Source organism: Leptopilina heterotoma, unplaced genomic scaffold (assembly GCF_015476425.1).
Source record: "Leptopilina heterotoma isolate Lh14 unplaced genomic scaffold, ASM1547642v1 Lhet_55, whole genome shotgun sequence".
Lineage (NCBI taxonomy): Eukaryota > Metazoa > Arthropoda > Insecta > Hymenoptera > Figitidae > Leptopilina > Leptopilina heterotoma.
In genome coordinates this window covers 430-26,777 of record NW_025111119.1, presented here as the reverse complement: position 1 = coordinate 26,777, position 26,348 = coordinate 430, and the positions used below count along the sequence as shown (strand labels likewise).

The window sequence follows — 26,348 nt, the reverse complement described above, 5'->3', positions numbered from 1 at the left end:
ATTGACGCGAACAGCACACAATGACAAAAAAATTAGGTTATGTCCGAAACGAGTTTATAATCTCGTAAATAAAATACAGGGGGAAATAAAATTATTTTGTAAAAAATTGTTCAAGTTGGTAAATAAATGAAGAAAATATATTTGATTATTTATTTTTACTCACCGGTATCCGGAAGTTGACTGATTACGTCCTCCTTGTCAAGAAAGAATTATAGCGCATCCATCAGAATCCTTGTCAATCCACAATCACATCTATACACAAACACATTGCACTTCATTAAATTTTTAATACTCCGGGTGAAATTAAAGAAAAAACACTAAAAACTTATTTCTTGTACATACGGCAAAAACAAAAAGAAAATAGCGGGAGAACAACAATCACTTTCAACTGTGCGCAAAGAACTGACGCGTCTGCGCCCTCTGCTCGTCTCGTTCCGACAAAGCACTGTTGCCAACTCTCGAAAACTAAATATGGCGCCAATTTTCAAATTATATTTTAATGCGGTTTTCAAAAATATAATAAAAAAATGGTAAAAACTAATGAATATTTAAATAAATATGTAAATTTTATCATTTGTATTATTTTTAGAGTAATAATTTATAATTATAATTCATAATAAAAAAAAACAGTTCATAATTGTTAATTAATAAATTATTAATGGATTATTAAACCAACCCCCTATTAATCCTTTTATCTTAAATTATATAACATAAATATTACATAGATATTAAATCAAAAATAAAATTAAATAAAAATAAATAAAAGTAAAATAAAAATTACATAAAATAAAATATTACATAACTAAATATTAACTTATTATCAATTAATAAACTATTACCTAATTATTGTTATAATAAATTAATAATAATTAGTCTATTAATTATTATTAGCGAATTCTTAATTAATTATTATTAATAATTGAGTTGAAAACCTTATGGCGAATTTCCAATGGAACCTTAAGGCTTAAGGCATTATTTCTTATGTTGGTTGCATTGATCGCGTCTCTGAAATCAAGTTCACTCTTGTGATTCCTACTTCACGTTATTTTGCTTTATTTATTATTTTCCAACTGTTTTTCTCGTTTTTCTTTAAAGTTCTTGAAAAATGAATAATCAAAAATCTCCCGTGAGTATAATATATATTTTTTAAGAAAGTACATAAATACGATTATATTTATAGAAATTATATTATTAATATGATATAAATTCCGTTCATTAATTTTGGAAAATTTCTGTCAAGCTAACATAACCTATAAAATATAACTGTCATACAATATACACAATGATTTTTTTAATTAATATATAATATAATAATAATATAATAATAAAAAATATAACTAAATAAATTATAGATGTTTTAATTACTTTTGTAAATATTTATAAAAAGTGTTAGTATTTATCGAATTTATTAACAAATTTTTATATTTATTTGCAACTGTATTATTCGAGAAATTTTGCATTATTTATTAGAAATTGTGAATATTTATTCAAAATCACTCATATTTATTCAAAATTGTTAATATTTATTCAACATTTTTAATATTTTTTCGAAAATGTTAATTATTATTCAAAATATTTGATATTTATTACAAATTTTTAATATTTATTCAAAATTATTTTGCTTTTTCTAAAATGTTAATTATTATTCAATATATATTTGATATTTATTAGAAATTTTTAATATTTATTCAAAAATATTAATACTTTTCCGAAAATATTAATAATTACTTCAAATATTAGATATTTCCAGAAAAAGATTTTCAATATTTATTCAAAATTATTAATATTTTTCTAAAAAAGTTAATAATTATTTAAAATATTCGATATTTAGAAATTTTTCATTAATTATTCAAAATTATTAATACTTATCTGAAATTGTTAATTATTATTCAAAATATTTAATATTTATTCGTAATTTTTAATATTTATTCAAAATTACTAATAATACAAAATTGTTAACATTTATTCAAAATTGAGAATATTTATTCAAAATTGAGAATATTTATTAAAAATTGTTAATAATTATTCAAAAATATTTAATATTTACTCAAAATTATTAATATTTTTTCGAAAATTTTAATAATTACTCAAAATATTTAATATTTATTAGAAATAGAAATTTTCCATATTTATTCAAAATTATTATTACTTTTCCGAAATTGTTAATAATTATTTAAAATATTTTATATTTTTAATTTTTCCAAATTTTCAACATTTATCCAAAAATTGTTAACATTTATTACAAATTTTTGATATTTATTACAAATATTCGTTTAAATTGTTTATTAACAGAAAAAATACTCTGCAATTTAATTATTTTGTAAAGAAAGTAATTTAGAAGTTTTTCTGAATAAATTTTTTTTTTTAAATTTAAGTTTAAGTTGAAATTTATAAGAAATTAATTTTGATAAAAAATAATAATAATCGTAATTACTATAATAATTCTTGTTCAAACTAATAAAATTCTTCGCAGAAATTCAATTATTTCTAAAAATTTTGGTAAATTTCTTTATAAGGAATTTACTTATTTTTAATAGAATTTTAATAAAATTCTTACCAAGATTTTAATTATTTTCATAATTTTATAATATTTCTCAAAAGAATTCAAATTATTTTAAAAAATGTTAATTACAACATTCTTCGCAGAAATTAAATTATTTCCAAAAATTTAGATAAAACTCTTTATAAAAATTTTAAATAGTTTTAATATTATTTTAATAAAATTTCTTCAAAGAATTAACTTTTTTTTAAAGATTTTAATTAAATATTTCGCAAAAAATTAAAATTGTTTTGGAAAATTTGGATCTATAGATTTCTTTATAATAATTCAATTTTACAATTCAGATTCTAAATTACGAAAGAAATATTTTTAATTGAAAAGAATTTTGATTTGATTTTAATTAATTTTTGTTATTTTTTAATCTTCAAAGTATTAAATTAAAAATATCAATTTTAAAATTCAAAATATTAAAAAGAAAAATTATCCAAAAGAAGCAGACGAAAGCAAATAATTTTTTACTGCGAACAAATTACCGGAATGCAACGATTATAATAATTGTAATAAATGTTGGTAATAATTTATTAATTCCAAAAAATATTATAATTTTAATAAATTATCATTGAATAGTTATTTATTTCACCAAAAGTAATAATTATTAATTCAGTTTAATTCTACGTCGTAGGTGAGGAGATACTCGCTGAGAAAACGATTAAAAACCGAAGGAGTTCAAAAAAATGATCCAGTGTCCTGCAAAGAGAAAAATTTACGAAAATTGAAAGCAATGTTGAAATTTTTCACCGACAAAAAACAGGATCTCATCGCTGAATTAAAATTAAACGATTGCATTCGTCTCATGATGTTGGAAACTCAAATAACCGAAATACTCGATTTTTCCCAATTTCAAGGAGCAGGGGATAAAAATGGAACGATTGGAGACAAATTATTACACGAGGCGATCGAAAAAAAAAATCTCTCGCTTCTCAAGAAGTTAATAAAAAATCAAGTTCTCCAAAAATCCATTTGTCATCACGAATTAACGCCACTGATGGAATTAATCGCCAAAGGACGTTCAGAATGGATTGACTTATTCTACAAAGCCGGCTATTCTTTTAAGGGAGAGAAAACAAAGAGTGGATTGCCAATTTTACATTTTGCTCTTCAACAAGAATTCATTTCCAAAGAGTTGATAAAAAAATTACTATCCTACGGAGTTGAATTATCATCAACCGATAGTAATGATCTCACGCCTCTGCATTTTTTGCTGTCAAATCAAGTGAATTTGCCGAATTACGGAAAAATGGAATTTGTCAAATTATTCCTGAAATTCGGCGCTAATCCAAATTCAAGTTCAAAATTAACTGGCGAGACACCACTTCACACGGCCGTTCGCAATAGAAATTGCTACGCAGTTATACATTTATTACTCTACAATGCGAATGTAAATGTAAAAAATGTCAACAATGATACGGCATTTCATTTAATTGCCGATCGACTCGAGAGAAAATTTTCAAAGCTAACCGTTCAGGAGGATAAAATTTCACTCGCATTCGTCAAGCATATTTATTGGATGAAATTAAATTCCAAAGAAATTGATAAACAAATCACGAGTCATCGTAATGGGAAAATTTTCAAACACAATAAACACACAAAAATTACTTCGAAAAATAATGATGAACAACATTTAAATGTTATTTCAATTTTAACAAAATCTGAAAATCAATTAATGAGGATATTCAATCAAAATTCTCTCAATATTTCCAGTGTGATTGAAAGAAGTCCCTATTGCTATTGGAAGCGTCATTTCAAATTTCGCATTAAAACGGCAAAATTGCGATTTATTCTCATGAATAAATGTGAAATGGAATTTATGAAATTTACCCATTTGCCATCGATTTTTGTTCAAATGGTGTTGAAAAAATTGTCGACCGTTGAATTAAGGAGTTTATTCGCTGCACTTTGTCCAAAAAGTTTTATGGAGAAAATCAAAATTGAATCGATTAAATTAACGGAGGATGAAGATGATTATGAAATGTCATCGACTGCTAATTATTCGACTGATGAAAATGATAATGGTCATGATAATGATGACGATGATGGCGAGGACGACGATGATGATGATGACGAGGATATGGATGATGACGACGATGACGAGGATGATGACGACGACGATAATGAAAACTACTTCGATGTTGATGACGATGATGACGAAGTTGATTATCGTATCAGAATGCTGATGATACTTTGACTTCTTTTTTGATTTCAATTTGTCAGGGAAACAAAATTCATCGCCAGAAAAGAAAAGAAAAAAATTCATCGTCGTAAGAAAAGAGCAAAGAAAATAATGAAAAATCGGGAAAAAGTGACGATAAAAATTCACATTCGATTCGATTTCGAATTTATTAACAATTTTTCATATAAAAAAATTGTGCGGAGAAAAAGAAATAATTCAAAACATTAATTAATTTAGTATTTAAATTCAAATTTAATTAGATAATTATTTAATTAATAATTAGAATCAAAAAATTAATTATTTAAACTAATTTAATTTAATTAATAACTATTAATAATAATTAATAACTGATTTATAATTATTTTCCTTATTATTTATTATTATTAATAAAAGTTAATTATTTTAATTAATTATATTGCAATAATTAAAATTTTCGAATTTAATTACTAGAATTAAAAAATAATCAAAATTAATAGATTAATTCAATTAATGAAGAGTTTGGTCATTTGTGACGAAGTTAATTAAAGTTATTCAATTAATTTCATCAAACATTAGTTAATTAAATTAATTAAAATTATTCAATTATAAGTTAATTTCAAGATTTTGTCATTTATTTTTTTTCACTTTACTAATGTTTAATTTTGTTGTTTTTTTCCTCTTCGTTAAAAAAAATTCCCTCTTAATTTTGATTAGAAAAAAAATATTTGTTTCTTTTTTTCTCTGGCAAACAAAATTCTCTCTTAATTTCGATTATAAAAATAATAATATAACGAAAAAAATGTAAATAAAAATCGAAAATATGTAATAAAGTTAAAAAAAAGTCGTCACCGAAAAATCGTCGATTATAATGAAAAGTGAAACTTGTGATTGTAAATCAACAAATTAAAATTACGATCTGGATCGTAAGAGAAATAGAAATTTAAATTTGACAATTTAAAATTTTTGATATTTTGAAAAATATTTTTTTTTAAGTTTAATATCACAAAGATTGTCTTAAATTTATAAAAATGTAAATCTGTACTGAATTTAAAAAAAAAATGTGGCCGATAAAAAATTTTTCGTCGCATAAATTTCTGTTTTTTTTTATTATTATTTTTTCTTTAGTTTTTAATTTTTTATTAAATTATTTACTTCATTTCTTTCTCTTGTATTTTTGTAAGTATAATTTTAAATAAATAAATACATTTATTTAAAAACTAGTAGAAGAGTGAAGGAAAAAAATTCTTTGAATTTCAAAAATTATTATTTTAAATAAACTAATTTCAAAAATTATTATTCAAAAATCAAAATTTCAGAAATTATTATTAATTATTTGAAAATTAAATTTCAAAAATTATTACTCAAAAAAACTTATTTAAAAAATTATTGTTTGATAATAATTTTTATGATTTGAAAATTGAATATCAAAAATTTGACTTTATTTCAAAAACTTCCATAAATTATTATTACAAAAAACTAAATTTTTAAAAAATTGTTAATTTAAAAATTAAAGTTAAAAAATTATTATTTATATGGTAATTATTATTTAAAAATTAAATTTCGCGGGCGGAAGTTGAGTGGCGGAATTAAAAAATAACAAGAGTTTCTCGTCTCTAATTTGAACTCAGTTGTGTTCAAGTTTTGTTTACATTCATAAATTCTGACATGTGCGATTGAAATACAAATTTTCTTCTCTCTTTTTTTGGATTTTAAAACCAAATAATCAACAATTTGGCAATTATATTTTCAAAAATTGAAAAACCAAAAATTTTTCCAAATATTAAAATATTTGTTTCTATTCAATTGGAGTAAGTAATTTTTAATATTTTTCCGAATAGAAATTGTGACATAACCTTAAAGAGAAAATTAACGTTATTTTCGCGCATATAAATTACAAATTATTGTATATTATATATAAAATTAATTTAATTAAGTTTCAGATTCGGAAAAAAATGTTATTTTAAACACAAAAATTTATTACTTTTATATTTTTTAATTATGAAAATAATTTATATTCTTCTACATTGCAGAAATCGTAGTTGGATCTCGATGTTTAAAATGTTTGAAACGAAACAAATATTATATTGTAATTTTCAATTGATGGAACAAATTTAATCAGCCAGAGTTTTTTTTGATTAATTAACAGGTTTTTATTAATTGAACAAGTAAACAATGATTAGGGATGAAAAGAATTTTTGCTACTCTACAGAACCAACATAAGTCGTCGATTTAAAAAGTCATTTGTAAGTTACATTTCAAATTTTATTTTCTCTATTTATTTACTTTCCCTCTTTATTTATTTTATCGATTTTATCTAACAATTTATATTTCAAACTTTTAATACTTTATTTATTAAAATTATTCGATAAAATTTGCCACGACAAAATAATAAATAATAATAATAATTTTAATTAAGAAAATTGTTAAAATAAATTCAAAATTATGTTTCAGTAAAAATTGATTTATTTTGTTAATAAACAATAATCTAATGAATTAAATAAACTAAATTTTTTGAAAAAAGTAAAATTTTCGAATACAATCTAATTTTATTTACTTTATCACTCTTTTGTTAATTAAATTAATTTCAACCAACGGAATTAAATTTATTCTAAATTGAACCAATTTAAATGAATTTTAAACTAAACGAATTAAACTTAATAATTTTATGAATAAATTAATAAATCGAACACCAATTTAAATTAATTTCAAACTAATGGAATTAAAACCACTTTAAATTAAAACAATTTAAATTAATTTCAAATTTAAATTTAGTAAATGAAATTTAAGCTAAATGAATTAAATTTAATAATTTTATAAATAAATTTAATAAATCGTAATAATTTTTAATTAATTTCAAGCTATAAACGAATTAAATTTACTTTAATTCGAACCAATTGAAATGCAGTAAAATAATTTAATAATTTTACAAATAAATTTATTAAATCGAACTAATTTTAATTAATTTCAAGCTATAATAGACAGAAAATTATTTTATTTTCCATCAAAATTAAATTTGCTTCAAAATTGTTTTCCATCAAAATTTAATTTTCATCAGAATTATTTTTTGAAAAATTTAATTTTCTTTAAAAATTTTACGCTCAAACAAAATTAAATTTTTACAGAAACTTATGTTCTAAACAATATAATTTGCTTCATAAATTTATTTCCATCAAAATTTAATTTGATTAAAGATTATTTTCTCTCATAATTTTAATTTGTTTAAAAATTATTTTCTAAACAATATATTTTTAAAAATTTAATTTGCTTCAAATTTATTTTCTAAACATTATAATTTCAAGAATTTAAATTGCTATAAAATTATTATCTAAACAATATAATTTTAAAAATTTAATTTGCTTCAAAATTATTATCTATCAAAATTTTAATTTGATTCAAAATTATTTTCCATCAAAATTTAGTTTGCTTCAAAATTATTTTCTAGGAAATTTAGTTTTTAAAATTGAATTTCCTTCAAAATTTGCTGTATCGAAATTTAATTTACTTCAAAAATTGTAATTTCCTTTAAAATTAATTTAGGTATAAAATTTTTAAAAATTAAAAAAAAATTTATTTTTGCTTTAAAAATTTACTTTTAAAAAAATATTAAATTTTTATAGAAAATTATTTTTTTAAAGATTTAATTTGCTTTATAAGTTTATTTTCTATCAAAATTTAATTTGTTTAAAAATTATTTTCCATCGAAAATTTTAATTTGCTTCTTAATTATTTTCCATCAAAATTCCATTTTGCTTCAAAATTATTTTCTAAAAAGTTTAATTTCAAAAATTTAATTTGTTTCAAAATTATTCTCTATCGGAACTTAATTTACTTCAAAAATGTAATTTCCTTATTTTCTGTAATCAAAATTTGATTTCAAAAATTTAATATGTTTCAAATTTATTCTCTATCGAACTTTAATTTACTTCAAAAATTTAATTTCCTTTGAAATTATTTTCTAATAATTTAATATGTTTTAAAATTATTCTCTATCAAAATTTAATTTGCAACAAAATTATTTTTAAAACAATTTAATTTTCTTTCTTCTTTACTTTCAAATAAAATAAAATTTTTATAGAAAATTATTTTCTATCAAAATTTAAATTCGAAATTATTTACTGTTTAATTGAATATATGTATTTAAATAAATTAAATTAAATTTATTATCTAATTTAGTTGAATTTATAGCTTCAAAAATTTACTTTCAATGAGAATTTTTTTTATAGTTTGCTTCAAAAATTAATTTTCTTTCAAAATTTATTTTGTTCAAATTTTTCCCTTTTGTGAAAAAAATAAAAAATACATTTAAATTTAAATTAAAGAATAATTTTCGTCTAATTTTTGATTTTTTCCCTTCTTATAAAAAGGAAGTAAAATTTTCTCCAAGAAGAAAATAGCGAACAAAATAGAAAATTTAATTTTTCGAGTATTATTTTATTATCAAAAAGGGGAGCAAAAAAAAAAATGAAAGAAAAGAAAAGAAAAATTAATTCCATGATAATTTGACTTCTCATTTGACTTTTCAGGTGACAGTGAACTCTTCGAGATGTATTTCTTTTGATACACAAATTTTTTATTTGCGTCAGTTTATTTCGCGTTTCCATTTCCAGCTATCGATCTGGAAAGTTTCCGCTTCGAAACCAATGGAACGCTTGCGCATCAGGTTCAACAGCGTTTATATTTACCCGATTATCATCAGAAGGAAAAAATTCTAACAACCCCGAGGAACACTCGCCGCAAGTGTACTTTCTATCACTCTCTTTCTCTCTCTTTCTCTCACCCTCAAAAAATAAAATATACATTTATAGAAAATTAAAGAAATTCCCATTTATAATTCACAATAAGAAGAAGAAGAAGAAAAGGGAAAAAAAGGAAAAGTGAAAATAGAAGACGAACAAAAAAAAAACAAGAAATTCTTCCGCAACGAGTTAAATACTTGTTTGTGTGTGTGAGAGTGAGAGTGTATTTTCTCTGTTATAATTTTCACTTCAAATAAAGAAAGGAGAAAGGAAAAAGAAGAAGAAAGAAAAAATATTCCTGTGGCTTATTTGCCTATAGGAAATAGTTAATTATATATATATATATATAGAGGAGAAATAAATTTTACTGTCGAAGGCCATTGCGAGCTAGAGCCAATAAAACGACGAAAGAGGGTTGACAATCATCTGGGAAGGGGCGAAGGACATCGAGGAAACAGAGAGGTGACGATATTTTTTTGTCAAATTTTCAAATTCTTTTTCCCTCTTTTCAATTCCATTATTTAATCTTCCTGTGATTTGATCGCAATTATCTTATTCTTCTTCTCACACACAATTTATTGTCGTCTCCATTTATCCAGAAGAAAATGGATCATTCCTTTGTTTGTATTCTGTCAAATATTATTTTTCCTCTTCCCTCTTTCGATTGTGAATTTATGCAAAAGATAATTTAATTTTAAAAAATCATTCGAAAACGTAAAAATTGATTTTTTCGCCTTTTGAAAGAATAGAGAGAAATTTTCTTCTCCAACAAATTTTTAAGAAATTAATTGTAAATTTCATAACAAATTGAAATTAATTTTAAATTTCCCAACAATTTGAAATCAAATACTATAAATTTCATAACTATTAAATTAATTTTAAAAAGAATAGAATGAATTTTTTTTCTTCAAAAAATTTTTCAGAAATTAATTATAAATTTCATAACAAATTGAAATTAATTCCTAAAAATGAATTTATGTGAAAGAAAATAAAGTAGAAATTTCTTTTAGCAGAATTTTTATTGTTTAAAAGAGTTTCACTTTAATTTAGGTATACAAATTGTTTAAAATGAATTTATATTCATTTAGAATTAAAATTATTTCAATTATTTTATCAAAATATTGAATTATTTGAATAAAATTTTCAATTACTTTTTAAAAAAATATTTAATTTTGAAGAGAATTTTTCATTCAGTAGAATTTTCAATTATATTACCAAAGAATTGGAATTTATCAAATTATTCGAATAAAATTGTTATTTTACTAAATTATTGAATTATTTTGCGAAAAATTTTCCAATTATTTTACCAAAATATTCAATAAATTTACGAAAAAGTTCAATTATTTAAAAAAAATTGACACATTGAAAAGAATCTTTCTTTAATATAATTTTCATTAAACCAAATTTTCAATTACAATTACGAAAAATTTCCAAATATTTTACCAAAATATCCAATTATTTAAAAATAAATTTTTACTTTTTTCGAAAAATTCCCACATTGAAGGGAATTTTTCATTCAATAGAATTTTTAATTCTTTTACTAAATTATTCAATTACAAGCACAAATTTTAATTTAATTTGAAATTGCGAAAAAAAATTAAAATGGAATTTCTATTTAGCAGAATTTTTGTATATTTTTAATAAATAAATTTCAATTTAATTATAATTTTCAAAAATAATTAAAACTTAATTTCCGTTTACAACCATTTTCCTCCTTTTTTCTTACTCAAAACTTTCAATTCAATTTTGAATTGAAAAAGAAAATTTTGTAGAATGTTTTTTCTTTTCTTTAAGCAAAAAAATTTCAATTTAATTTAAGTCGGAGAAAAAATTAAAATTGAATTCCCATTCAGTATAATTTTTTAACTGTGTTTTTAATTAATTTAATTAGGAATTAATTTTGAATTTAATTTAAATTTGAGAATTTTTATACTTTTTTTTCTCAAAACTTTTAAATTGGATTGCCAATAAGCAGAATTTTTAAACATTGTTTTAAAACAAAAATTACAAGTTAATTTGAATTGGAGAAAAAAGAATTGAAAGTAAATTTTATTTGAAAGGTTTATTTCTTTATTTCAATTTAAACGGGAGGGAAACAAAGAATGTTCAGTTGTACGAAGTACTGATTAAGTACTGATTATTATTTTCAAAAATTTTAATAAAATTCTTTGCAAAATTTAAATTATTCTCAAAAATTTTCAATATCTACTATTTTAATAAAATTTTCCAAAAGAATTCAATTATTTATAAAAATTTTTGATAAAATTCTACCCAAACATTTAATTATTTTCACAAATAATAAAAAATTTCACAGGAATTCAATTATTTCCAAATTTTTTTATAAATTTCTTCGCAATTCTTTAAACTTATTAGAATAATTAATTATTCTTAAAAATTGTATTAAAATTTGTCGAAAGAATTCAATTATTTAAAAATTTATTAACAAAATTCTTTATGAGAATTGAATTTTATGAAATATTCAATTATTCAATAAATTATTTATTTCTGTATTTAAATAATTGAATTTTTGAAGCATTTTCTAATAAAAATTGATTTAAAAAGGAATTTCTATTTAAAATTTTAGATAATAATTGAATATCAAAAGCATTATAACGTTAATTTTTAGAAATAATTGAATTTTGAAATTAAAATCTTTGAAAATCTAAATTTTTCATACTTTTAACTAACAATTCTGTATAATCAAATTTTTGGAAAAGTTTAATTCAGTTTTTTTTTAAATTATTTGAAGCTTTTATTTTCTAATATATATATTTAATTGAAGAATTTCCGAATAATCGAAATCTCGTAAAATTGAATTGTAAACAAATGGATTTGAAATAATTTTCAAAGAACTTTTTGAAATATTATTAAAAATAATTGATTTAAAGAAATATTTTAGTTAAAAATTCTAGAAAACAATAATTGAATTGAAAATATGAAAATAATGTTGAAGAAGTTATTTCAAAAAGGTTTGAATTTATTCTGAGCGTGAGAAGGAATTGAAATTGAATTTCCTTATATTAGTATTTTTATACTTTATTCTAACTCAAAAGTTTCAATATAATTTTGAGTTTTAGAAGAAAAGTTGAATTTGATTTCCAGTTTTAAACTTCTTTTTTATCAAAAATTTCAATTTAATTTGAGTTTAAGAAAAAAGAATTGAAAATTAATTTCTATTTAGGTAATAGAATCTTTTTTTCTTTTTTAATGCAAAAAATTGTTGAAATAGAAAAAAAATTTAAAGTTTTGAGTAAAAAAAATAAGTTTTAGAAAAAGAATTGAAATTTAGTTGTTGAATTTCTATTTTCTATTAAAAGAATTTTTCTCGAAAAAAAATCAATTGTAAAGTTAATTTATATTAATTTTAAATATTTAATTTATACGCGACTGTAAAATTTTTACAGTTACAATTTTTAGATTGTAAATTCCTAATACTAAATAAAAATTCTATCTAATTTATTTTTCAAAGAGAAATTCGCCGAAGAAAATAATCAAAATATCTATGAAAAAATAATGAAACTGTTTTTTTAAAAAAAAAAGACGACAAAATTGTCAGTGAAAAGAAAAAATCATTTTTTTTAGGGAAGAAAAATATCAACTACCCAAATAATCGTAATTTTTGTTGTCTCCTTTTTTACAGGGCAGTTCTAAAGTGAAAAAAGCCAAAGTACCAAAGAAAGAATCTCCAATGTATCCCGGTTCTTGTGCCGGAATTCGATCAACAGTGATATGTCGTTGCCTCGTGAATGGAGTTTTCAAAACTCGTGTCGATCGGTTAATGATAATCGAGGACCGGCCGCGACCGCGTCTCAGGAGATTGTCGGTCCGACCGCCATGGACGAGAATATGAACCAACATAATCAACTCGGCTCATTATTCTCAATTCATTCGGCACCAGTTTATGAATTAAATTCATCGGCGGGCATTGGCGGTACATCATCATTATTATTATCACCGACAACAACAAAAAGGCCGGCATCATTAGTTGTTCAAGTGCAGGCAAATTCAACGTCAATTGTACCGCCACCGACGCGCTTAAGTCCACCGGAAACAATCGACGATGATGACAATGACAATCTTTTAACAATATCAAGTCTCACTGCACGTCCATTAATTGCCAAATCGCGTGAATTGCGCTCAACAAAACAATGTTCCATTAATCAGAAGAAATGGCGAAAGATGAAGAAGAAGAAGAAAAAGAAGAAAGACGACGAATGTTCGGTGGGGAAAATTAAAAATCCTAATTTTGTACCATTGGACGGTGGTTATGGATGGGTGGTGGTTTTTGGAGCATTTTTCGTTCAATTTTGGGTCGCTGGATTGGTCAAGTCCTATGGTGTTCTCTATCTCGAGGTGATGGAAACATTTAAGGATTCATCGGCGACCTACGCCTCATGGATACCGGCAATTTTGTCCTGTCTTTGTCTCGCATTAGGTAATTTGCATTTTTTTCTCCACTATTTTTTCTCTTTCTCTCGTGATATTCAATTTATTATTTTTATGGAAATTACAAAATTTTTTATTTTCAAAAATAAATTTTTGAATAATTTCATAATCAGAATTTAAAAAATTCATTTATTAAGTAGGTACATAATTAATTATTAATGTTTATATCTTAAAAAAATTTTATTTCTTCACAAGAATTCAATTATTTTTATAAATAGTAAAATTCATCGCAAGAATTCAATTATTTTCAATACAATTTTAATAAAATTTCATATAAAAGAATTCCATTATTTTTTTAAATAGTTAACTCTTTGTAAACATTCAATTATTTTCAATTATTTTAATTTTTCCTTTTGGTTATTTAAAATCTTTTTTTCTGCAAAATTCCTTAACTTTCAAAACGTTTAATAAATTTCTCGAAAAATATTCAAATATCTTCTTTAAAACTTTAGAAATTTTAATTATAATTCCAAAATTCAATTAGGTATTTGAAAAATAATTAAAGTATTATTCTAAAATTGAGATAATCTCAAAAATTCAATTATTTCTAAAAATGTAAAATTTATTTTAGAAATAAAAAGTTATTTTCAAAATTTTTAAGAAATTTCTTGTAAAATATTAAATTATATTCTAGAAAAATTAGAAAATGACTCAATTTGTTTATGAAAATTTAATTATGTCAATTTAAAAATTAAGTTACTTTTTATAGAATTCAAAAACTAAATTTTCAGAATTTTGAAAAAGTTTTGATTAATTATTTCTTCGCAAGATTTCAATTATTTTCATAAATAATAAATAATAATAATTCAATTATTTTTATAAATAGTAAAATTTATCGCAGGAATTGAATTATTTTCAATACAAATTTAATAAAATTTCATGAAAGAATTCAATTATTTTCTAAAAGTTGTATAAATCCATTGAAACAATTTAATTTTTTTTTCAATAGTAAAGACTTTGTAAAAATTTAATTATTTTTAATTATTTAAATTTTTTCCTTCTGGTTATTTAAAATCTTTTTTTTCGGTAAAATTTCTTAATTTTCAAAACGTTTAATAAATTTCTCAAAAAATATTAAAATACCTTCTTTAAAATTTTCGAAATTTCAATTATAATTCAAAAATTCAATTATTTAAAAAATAATTAAAGTATAATTATAAAATTGAGTCAATTTCAAAAATTCAATTATTTATAAAATTGTAAAATTTATTTTAGAAAATTAAAAAATTATTTTCAAATTTTTGAAGAAATTTCATGTAAAATATTAAATTATATTCTATAAAAATTATAAAATGATACAATTTGTTTATAAAAATTAAATTATTAAGATGTCAATTTTTTAATAAAATTCTTGAAAAATTTAATTACTTTTTATAGAATTAAAAAACTAATTTTTCATAATTTTCATAATTTTTCATAATCCATCTTAGGTAGAAATTTCGTTGGATTTATCTTTTGATAGTATCAAAAGATTAATCGAATGAAATTTCAATTTATTATCTAATGTTCCTATATCGAATTTTCGAATTTGATTTAAATTTCAATCAAAATTAAATCTGTTATCTAAATTTCCACCTACTTCCAATTTGTATTTAACAAATTATAATTTAAAAACTATATTATAAGTCTTATAAATCTTGATTGTGAAAAATAATTTTTTGTTCTCGATTTATAAAAAAATAAAAATTATCTAAAAAGTCGATAAATATTATGTATTACCAAAAATTAATTTAGAAACAAATTTGTTATTTATTTGGAAAATCAAATGAATTTAATAATACCTACTCTCATAAGAAATAAAATAAATGAATTATCATTATCATCGTGCAATGATATATTTATTTCATTTATTTCATCATCTAGAATTTAATTGCATCGATTTTATGATTGCATGTTTAAGTTCCAACATACTATGTTACAATTTTTTGAAGAGACTATTAATTAGTGTTTAAAAAGATTATCAAGGTTTCAAAGAAAAAAAAAGAAGAAAAACCCTTTTTTTCTACTCGACCTTGAATTGAAATTGAATATTTTCCAAAGACTTTTCAAAGAATCATTAAAAAATATATCCATCGTTTAAATTGCAATGATTTTTTTTTCTCAAACAAAATGACAACTTTTTTTCCTCTTTAAACTATCGAGAAAAATAATCAGACTTGTTGTCCTTAATATTTCTTTCGCTATTGTTTTCTTTTATAAGAAAAAGATTTTTCTTTTATAATAAAAAAAATTCTTTTATTAAAAAAATTACTTTTTTCATTATTTCTAGAAATTATTTTTACTTTTTCAATTTTTTCTAGAAATAAAAATCGAAACCGAAAAATGAAAATCAAACCATTTATTACTCACTTTTTTCTCGGTAGATGATTATTGTCTTTCTTTAATTAGGAATCTGAAAAAAAAGAAAATTTCTTTTTTATAAATTTATTCTAAATAAAATAAAAAATATTTAAAAAATAAAATAAATTTTTTACTTTCAATAGAAAAGAAAAATTATTTTTCTATTTAAGAATTAATAATTCTTCTTCTTTAAAATTGAAGGAAAAAATAATTTTTTTAAAGGTAGAATTTCGCCCATATAATTAATTAATTAAATTGAATTTAATTAAATTAACTAAAATTAAATTAATTAAATCTAAATTAATTATTTTCGTTAATTATTTTCTAGCACCAGTGACAAGCATGTTGTGCCAAAAATACAGTTGCCGTGCTGTGGTTTTTGTCGGTGGGCTTTTCTGCGCTCTTGGACTCACCATCAGCTACTTTGCCACTCGATTAATTCATCTATTTTTCACATTTGGTGTTCTTACAGGTAAGAAAAGCAGAAGAAAGAGAAAAAATTCTTTAAAAAAAATTTCTATTATTTTTATGAGAATAATAGAATATTCCTGTAATGAATTTTATCAAAATTTCTGAAAATATTCAAAATCTTATTTCAAGTAATTATATTGAAATTGAATTAAATGAAAATTCAATTACTTTTAGAAATTTCATTAAATTATTAATTTAAAATAATTAAATTTCTACGAAGAATTTTATAATCTACAAAAATAATTGAACTCTTGTAAAGAATTTTGTCAAAATTTTTTAAAATAGTTGAACTTCTGCGAAGAATTTTATTATAATTTTCAAGAATAATTTCATTCTTTTGAGAAATAGAATTAAAAATATACAGCAAAATATTTTAAATTTTATAAAGAATTTTATTCAAAGTATTGATTATAATTGAATTCAATTGTACTCTCTCAAAATATTTGAATTCTTATAAAGAATTTTATAAAAATTTGTGTAGAAAATAATTGAAATATTATAGTAAAATTTATGAAAATTAAAAACAATTAAATTTCTATGAATAGGAAAAATGTATTAAAATATTTAAAAGAATTAAGATTTTCGTCGACTCTAATTAAAATTGTATTATTAATATTAATTAAATTCATTAGAGAAATTTGATTAAAATCTTTGAAAATAATTTAATTCTTTCAAGGAATTTTATTTAAAATTTTTTAAATAATTCAATTATGTCAAAAAAAAAAAATTCTTTTTATATTGAATTGAAAATAATTCAATTCTTGTCAAAAATTTTATTCATATTTTTGAAAATAGTTAATTAAATTCTATCGAGATTTTCTTTTAAATTCGAATCAAAAATAGTTGAATTTTTAATGAAATTCTACAAAAGAATTTAATTATTTTCAAAAATTTTAATTTTAATTTCTAATACAATATTAACAAAAAAATCACGAAAGAATTCAATAATTTTCAAAAATTTGAATGAATTTCTTTAAAAGAAAATTTGAATAAACTTCATCACTTTAAAGAGTTCAATTATTTTTTTTCAAATATTGACAAAAATCTTTAAAAGAATTTAATTTGCAATTTTAAGAAATTAATTATTTTCAAAAATTATAAATTGTTAAAATTTAAATTTTTTAAATTTTAAATTCTTATAAAAATTCTTTGTAAGAATTTTATTAAAATTTTAAAAAATGCTTGTGTTTAATCGAGAAATTTTGTCAAAATTGTATAAGAAATAATTGAATTCCTACAATGAAGTTCATAGAAATTGAAAATAATTGAATTACTGAGAAGAATTGTATTATTTATAAAAATAATTGAATTTTTTTGAAAAATTTTATTAATATTTTCTAAAATAATTGAATTCTTTAGATAAATTTTGATAAAATTTTATTAAAAATAATTAAATTTTAGTGAAGAATTTTGTTATTATTTCATGACAATAATTGAATTTTTTCCTAGGTTTTTATTAAAATTTCTAAAAATAATTGAATTCTTTAATTACAAAATTTATAAAAATTTATATTTGAAGTTTAAAAATAATTTTTTAAACCAAAAATTTAAATTTTAAGTTTTTGGTGTTTAATATCATTAAATTTTTTTAGAGAATTAGAAAAAAAATTTTTTGATAATAATTTGATTTGAAGAATTATTTTGCTACTTTTCTAATGTACGTATTAACTTTTTTCTGCAAATGAAAGAATTGAAAAAAAATTTGCTATTTAAAAGTTTAAATTCAAAAATTCAATTTTTTGAAATAAAAATAATTTTTCACGAACCAATTTCTTTTTTTTCTTTTTTTACCAGGAATTGGCGGTGGTTTATCAACAACTCCAGGAATTATTTTAGTATCGCAATATTTCGACAAGCATCGCGCCCTTGCCAATGGAATTTGTGTCTCAGGCACTGCAGCCGGTAGTTTTGTTCTCCCACTTATGATTAAAACATTAATAACAAATTTTGGCTTTCATGGGACAATATTATTACTAGGCGGTTGTATGCTACACGTTTGCGTTAGTGCAACTTTATATCGGCCATTGGAAAATAATTACGTTGAACAACCGTCAATTGTTATTGTTAATAATAATGAAGAAGAACAACAACAACAGCAGCAGCAACAGCATCAGCAACACGAAGAAATAAATGAAAATAAAATTGACGATATTATTGATATTCTACCAAGAACAAAGCAGCAACAAAAATTTGATCTTTTATTTGCAAAAAATGATACGACGACAAAAAATAATCTTTTAAATGAACTTTTCCATCATAATAATACTGTCACATTGGATTTAACTGACAGTGAAGAGGAGAAGGATATAATGGGCGAGGGATTACGTTTAAAGCCATTGCCAAAAATTCGTAGTTCAAGTATTTTACATAGCGTTGAGGATCTTTCGACTGATTCGACTTGTGTTTATAAGGCGAGATCTTCTCTAAGGTAATTTTCTTTTTCAATTAATTCAATTTCTAATTTTTTTAATTCATTGAATAATAATCTTTTTTTTTTGTTTATTTTTAAATTTTACCCCATTCTCCTTCATTTATTGATCAAATACTAAATTTAGTTTATTCAGAGTTGCCACAAAAATTTAATTTTGTTTTTCTCTCATTTCCAAAGAAAATTTCGCCTATTTCCCTGACTCTAAAGAATATTCTGATTCACTATGAAAATTATTAGATACTCAAAAAAAAAAATGTTCTATTACATTTATTTACGAATTTCCTTAATTGTAAAATTATTCAAAAACACTAATAACTTCATTTTCAAATAAATAGTTAAACAAAAATTCTTCTTTAAATCAATTATTTTTAATAATTATTAAAAAAGTTCTTCTTTGAGAATTTTTAAATGCATTTGTTTACAATTTAATTTTACGTGAAATTTAAATTAATAAAAAATTCTTCAATTCAATATACAATAGAAAATAAAAACTTGAAATAATTACAAAAATTTCGATTAAGCTTATTAAAAAAAAATTAGTTCCATAAAATTTTTAATTAAAAGTATGAAAAATTCAAATTTTCCAAAGATTTTAATTTGAAACCTTTACAAAATTCAATTATTTCTAAAAGTTGGAATTATTAGTTACTACTCCAAAATTCAATTATTATATATAACAATAACTGAAATTCACTTTTAAATCAATTTTTATTAGAAAATTCTACGAGAATTTATTTATTTAATTACAAAAATAGATAATTTATTGAATAATTAAATGTTTCTTTAAATTGAATTCTTTTACATAATTTTATCAACAAATTTTTAAATAATTGAATTCGTTTGACGAATTCTAACAAAATTCTTTAAGAATAATTACACTTTTAGAGGAATTTGATTAAAATTATTGTATTAAAAATAATTGAAATTCTGCAATGAGTTTTATTATTTATGAAAATAATTGAATTACTGCGAAGAAATGTATAAAAAATTTGTAAATAATTTGTAAAATTTGTAAAATAATTTAATTTTTGTAAAATTTTTATTATTTATCAAAATAATTAAATGTTTTCGTAGAATTTTATTAAAATTTTCTTTAAATAATTGAATTCTTTTGTAAAATTTTATTAAAATAGTAGATAATTGAAAATCATTGAATTAAGGGAAATTTTTCAAAATAATTGAAATTTTGCTAAGAATTTTATTCAAATTTTTCACCAAAAAAATTAAATTTCTTCAAGGAATTAAATTAAAGTTGTACTAATCAAATTTTTTCCAGTATTAAAATTTTTTAAAATAATTGAATTCAGTCAAAAGAATTTTTTTTTAAATTCAATTGAAAATAATTGAATTTTGCAGAAAATTTTGTATTTTTTGCAAATAATTCAATTGTAGAGATAAATTTTATTCAAATTGAAAACAATTAAATTCATCCGGAGAATTTTATTAATTATGAAAATAATTGGATTCTTGCGATGAATTTTATTCAGATTTTTGAAAAATATTCAAATAAATATCTGTGATTTTTTGTTAATATTGTATTAAAAGTAATTAAATTTCTTTCGAGCTGTTTTATTTTAAATTTTTTTTGAAAATAATTGAATTTCGGAGAAGATTTTTATTACTTTTGAAAAAAACTTCTTTTACGAGAATTCAATTATTTAAATACAAAAATAAATAATTTACTGAATAATTGAAAGTTTCTTATTTCAAATTCCCATAAACAATTTTATCAACAAATTTTTAAATAATTGAATTCTTTCAAAGAATTACAATAAAATTTTTAACGATAATTGCAATTTTTTTTTGAAATTCGATTTTAATTGTATTAAAAATAATTGAAATTCTGCAAAGAATTTTATTGATTTTGAAAATAATTGAATTCTTGAAATGAATAATATTATTTATGAGAATAATTGAATTTTTCAATGAATTTTATTAAAATTCCTGAAAGTAATTAAATTTTGTCGAAGAATTTTGCTGTTCATTTATAAAGATAATTGAAATGTTGACGACAATTTTTTTTTAGATTTTTTCAAAATAATTGAATTTCTGTGAAGAATTTTATTGATTTTATACTTGAAATGTTGACGACAATTTTTTTTTAGATTTTTTCAAAATAATTGAATTTCTGCGAAGAATTTTATTAATTATTAAAATAATTGAATTCTTGAGGAATATTGTTATATTTATGAAAATAATTGAATTTTACAATGAATTTTATTAAAATTTCTAAATATAATTGAATTTCGGCATCAATAAATGAGTTTAAACACAATTTTTTGTTTGTAGATCATTGAGATCGTCAGTGACTGCTGTTTGTCCGCAAGCGGTGCAAATTGAAAATTTAATGGAAGAAAAAGAAGTGAAAAAATCATTGGCACAAAGAATAGCGCAATATCTTGATTTGAGTTTCTTAAAGAATTTTGAATTTATAATGATGTGTCTGTCGGTAATGTTAATGTCGACCGGAAGTCCTTATATGCTCTACTATCTTCCGGCGTATGTTCACGCGAAAGGTTACACGAAATCGGAAGCTGGTTATCTCGTTGCAATTTCCGCTACACTCGATCTTTGCGGAAGACTGGGACTTGGATGGCTCTCGGATTTGCAACTCTTTGATAGACGAAAGGGTTACATTGGAAGGTAGTAAATATTATTTTATTTGAAAATTATTTAATTCTTCTCAAGAATATATTAAAAATTAATTAATATTAAATTAATTTAAAAATATTTAAAAATTAATTAATTGAATTAATATTTCAAAATATTTCAAAATAATTGAATTTTTCAGATAAATTTTATTTAAAATTGTACGACGAAAAATAATTAAATTCTTGTGAAGAATTTTATTATTTATTATTATACAATAATAATTTAATTTTTACCAAGATTTTTATTAAAATTTTCGAAAATATTGAAAATCTTTTGTAGATTTTTATTAAAAGTTTTGAAAATAATTGAATTATTTCGAAGAATTGTAAATTTTTGCAAAAATAATAAATAAATAAATTATTGATTGAGAAAAAAAATTAAATTTTCAACTAGGAATTAAAAATAATTTATCTTTAAATAAAATTCTATAAATAATGTGAAAATTGAATGAATTTCTAATTAATCTGTTTTTCTTTTTCCACAGTATTGTAGGCGCTGGAGTGGCAGTTTTAGCGATTCCAATGGCCCATTCGTTTTACGTTTTAGCGTGTTCCGTTGGGATGTATGGACTTTGTTTGGGTTGTTGGTTTCTATTGGTTCCGGTTCTTCTCGCTGATCAATATGGCACTGATAAAATATCATCCACCTATGGACTCGTTAGAATGTTTCAGAGTGTCGCTGCAATTTCCATGCCACCACTCGCAGGTATTTTTAAATTTAATTTTAAAAAAATTCTCGTCAAAATTTCAATTATTTTTATACATAATAAAATTCTCCGAAATTCAATTATTTTCAAAAATTCTAATAAAATTCTCGACAAAATTTCAATTATTTTCAAAAAATTTACACAATTCAATTATTTTCAATGCAATTTCAATAAAACTTCTCGAAAGAATTCAATTATTTTCAAAAATTTTAATTAAATTTCTGAAAGGAATTTAATTACTTTTAATACAATATTAACAAAAAATCACAAAAGAATTGAATAATTTTCCAAAATTTAAATAATAATCATTGAAAAGAATTCAATTATTTTCATAATTAATAAAATTTTCCAAAGGAATTCAATTATTTTCAATGCAATTTTAATAAAATTTCTCGAAAGAATTCAATTATTTTCAAAGGCCACAAAAATTCCTCTGCAGAATTGAATTATTTTCAAGTAAATTTTTAAAAAATTTCTATTGACATAATTAAATTATTTTTTAAAAATTTACAAATTTTTTTTTATTAATTTCTTCGCAATATTTCCATTATTTTCATTAATAATAAAACGCTCATTGCAGAATTATTTTCAATTATTTCAATCAATTTTAATCAAATTTCTCGAAAAATGTAATTATTCTTAAAAATTCTATTATAATTCGTCGAAAGAATTCAATTATTTAAAAATTTGTTGATAAAATTCAATTTTGAGAAACATTCAATTATCCAATCAATTATTTATTTTTGTATTTAAATAATTGAATTCTCGTAGAACTTTTTAATAAGATAGATAGATAGATATTTATTTCCTTAATGCTACATGTTTACATGTTTTACATCCAAAAGAAAAAGCCACATAGTACATTTTCACACAATAAATTTGTTATACACTTTTAACACTTTTAATATAATAGTCTTTTAAAATCTTCTCCACTTCGTAGAATCTTTTAAATACAGTTCTGTTCTGTGATAGTCGAAATTCTTGTAAAATTCTATTTCTCCATTCGTTCTCGTTGCTCTCTGTCCTCCAAACTTGCCACCATTCTTTTGCCTCCGAACTAAGTTTTATGTCAACTTTACAACAATTGATGACAGAACTTTTTAATAAAAAATAATTTAAAAATGAATTTTAGTTAAAAACACTAAAAAAAATTGAATTTTCGAAAAGTTTCATATGATTGCAGAATTGCAGAAATTTAAATTATTTTCAAAGATAACAAAATTCTTCGCAGAAATTCAATTATGTTCAAAATAATAAAATTTTTCTTCAAGATTCAGTTATTTTCAATAATATTAATAAAATTCTTCGCAAAATTTCAATTATTTTCAAAAAATTTCCTCAATTCATTGATTTTCAATATCTACTATTTTAATAAAATTTTCCAAAAGAATTCAATTATTTAAAAAGTTTTAATAAAAATTCTACGCAAACATTTAATTATTTTCATAAAAAATAAAATTCTTTATAGGAATTCAATTATTTTCATAATTATAATAAAACTCGTCATAGAATTTCAATTATTTTTAATAAAATTAAAATCGAATTCCACGAAAAATGTAATTATTCTTAAAAATTTTATTAAATTTCTTCAAAAGAATTTAATTATTAAAAAATTTGTTGATAAAATTCTTTATGAGAATTCAATTTTAAGAAATACTAAATTATTCAATAAATTATTTTATTTTTGCATTTAAATAAATCAATTCTCGTAGAATTTTCTAATAAAAATTGATTTAAAAATGAATTTCAATTAAAATTTTAGATAATAATTGAATATTAAATAAATTCATTTTTAAAATTATTTTTTATTAAAAATTCTTCATCAATTTTTTTAAACTTGACATAAAACTTAGTTCGAACAAAAGAATTTTGGAAAGTTTGAGAAGGATTAAACTTGAAAAATTGAAAATAGACATTTTACACAATTTCGACTATTGAACGAACTGTTTTAAAAGATTCTACTAAAAGGAGAAGATTTTAAAAAATATTTAATTTTTATTGTTAAAATTGTATAAAAAATTTATTGTGTTAAAATGTATTATGTGGTTTTTCTTTGGATGTAAAAATTAAACATGTAGAATTATGAAATAAATTTCTAACTATTATCTATTAAAAAGTGTTATCGAAGAATTGAAATTATTTAAATAAAAAAATAAATAATTGATTGAATAAGAATGTTTCCTAAAATTGAATTTTATCAAAATTTTAAATAATTAATTAATTCGAAATTATATAAATTGTTAAAAAGAATTACATTTTTTTCGAAAAATTTGATTAAAATTGATTGAATAATTAAAATAATGTCTGGAAAAAAAGTTTTTATTATAATAAAAATTGAAATATTGCAAGAAATTAATAACAAAAATTCGTAAATTTTTAAAAATAATTTAATTATGTCCAACAGAAATTTTTTAAAATTCCTTTTAATAATTCAATTGAACATAGGACTTTTGGTACCCATTGAAAATAATGATTCTTTCGATAAAATTTATTAAATGCATTGAATAAAAGAATTCCTTTGGAAAATTTTATTTTATGAAATAATTGAATTCTTTTTCAATGTTATTATGTAAATTTTGGAAAATATTCACTTTTTTTGTGATTTTTTTCAAAATATTTGAAAAAAGTAATTAAATTCCTTTTCAGAAATTTAATTAAAATTTTGAATAATTGAATTTTCGAGTAATTTTGTTATTGAATGCATGAACATAATTGAATTTGTGTAATTTTTGATAAAAAATTGAATTTTGTCGAGAAATTTATAGAATTTTTGAAAATAATTGAATTTCGGAAATTTTTTATATGTACTAATAATTGACATTGTTTTACTAGAATTTTTTAAAATTAAATTTAAAAATATTCGATTTTTATTGAATTGCATAGACACTCTGGAAAACAATTAATTTTCATATGGATGATATTTTATCAGGCAATATTGATCAGCGAATAATTGGTTCCAATATAAACCAAAATTCAAATAAATCCATACATCCCAATGGAAACGCTAAAAAGTAAACAATTTAAAAATTGGAATTACTAAACTGCTATTTATTTTTCAATACTGTGGAAAACGAAAAATTTGATTAATTAGAAATTCCTTTCAGTTTCACATTATTTAAGAATTTATTTAAAGATTAATTATTTTTATTCCAGAAAAAATTTAATTTTTTTTTTCATAATAATTTTTTATTTATTATTTTTGCCAAATTAATAATTCTTGAAATAATTCAATTATTTTCAACAACTTTTAATAAATTTCAAAATATTTTCAATATTTTCGAAATTTAATAAAAATCTTCTTAAAATTAAATTATTAGTTAAATAATAATAAATAATAAAATCCTGACAAAAATTTAATTATTTTTGTCTAAATTTTTATAATAAAAATAAATTAAAAATTCAATTATTTTCAAATATTTTGGACATATTCAATTTCAATTTAATTAATTTTTAAAAATTTTTAAATTAATTAAAATTAATTAATTTTTTAATATATTTTTGAGAAAAATAATAATTTTCAAATAAAATACTATTTAATAATTTCCAATTTAACCCTTTTCGTCTATACAAAAGTTGCAAATCCGAGAACCATCCAATTTTCACTCCCTTCCGAAAAGGATCATATGAAGCGCAAATTACAAGAATAACCGCTTCCGATTTCGTATACCTTTCGCGTGAACAAAAAACAGAAGATGTAGAGCATATAAGATTCCGGTCGATATTAAAATTCCGCACGAAATCAATTATTTTCAAAATTCTTTTAAGAACCTCAAATCTAGATAGTGCAATATTTTCAAAAAATTTTTAAATTGCTTTTCTTCCATTAAATTTTTCAATTTACCACCGCTTTCCGAACA

General features: G+C 20.6%; 2 protein-coding genes across 2 annotated transcripts; both read left to right on the top strand.

The window, feature by feature from the left end:
• The first annotated feature begins 1,010 nt into the window (after positions 1-1,010).
• On the top strand, positions 1,011-4,995 carry LOC122508631 (hybrid signal transduction histidine kinase G-like). The gene is made up of 2 exons (XM_043622097.1): positions 1,011-1,126; positions 3,183-4,995. Exons 1-2 carry the CDS (start codon positions 1,106-1,108, stop codon positions 4,743-4,745), a joined length of 1,584 nt encoding a protein of 527 aa, XP_043478032.1. The 5' UTR covers positions 1,011-1,105; the 3' UTR covers positions 4,746-4,995.
• Positions 4,996-6,768: 1,773 nt separating this feature from the next.
• LOC122508628 (monocarboxylate transporter 12-like) lies at positions 6,769-22,490 on the top strand (the record flags this gene model as incomplete). Its single annotated transcript, XM_043622088.1, is given in 7 exon segments — positions 6,769-6,952; positions 9,233-9,907; positions 13,086-13,880; positions 16,560-16,703; positions 18,497-19,130; positions 21,423-21,776; positions 22,270-22,490. Coding segments are annotated over 5 exon segments (2,059 nt in total), but the record flags the coding sequence as incomplete, so codon positions are not given.
• Positions 22,491-26,348: the final 3,858 nt, after the last annotated feature.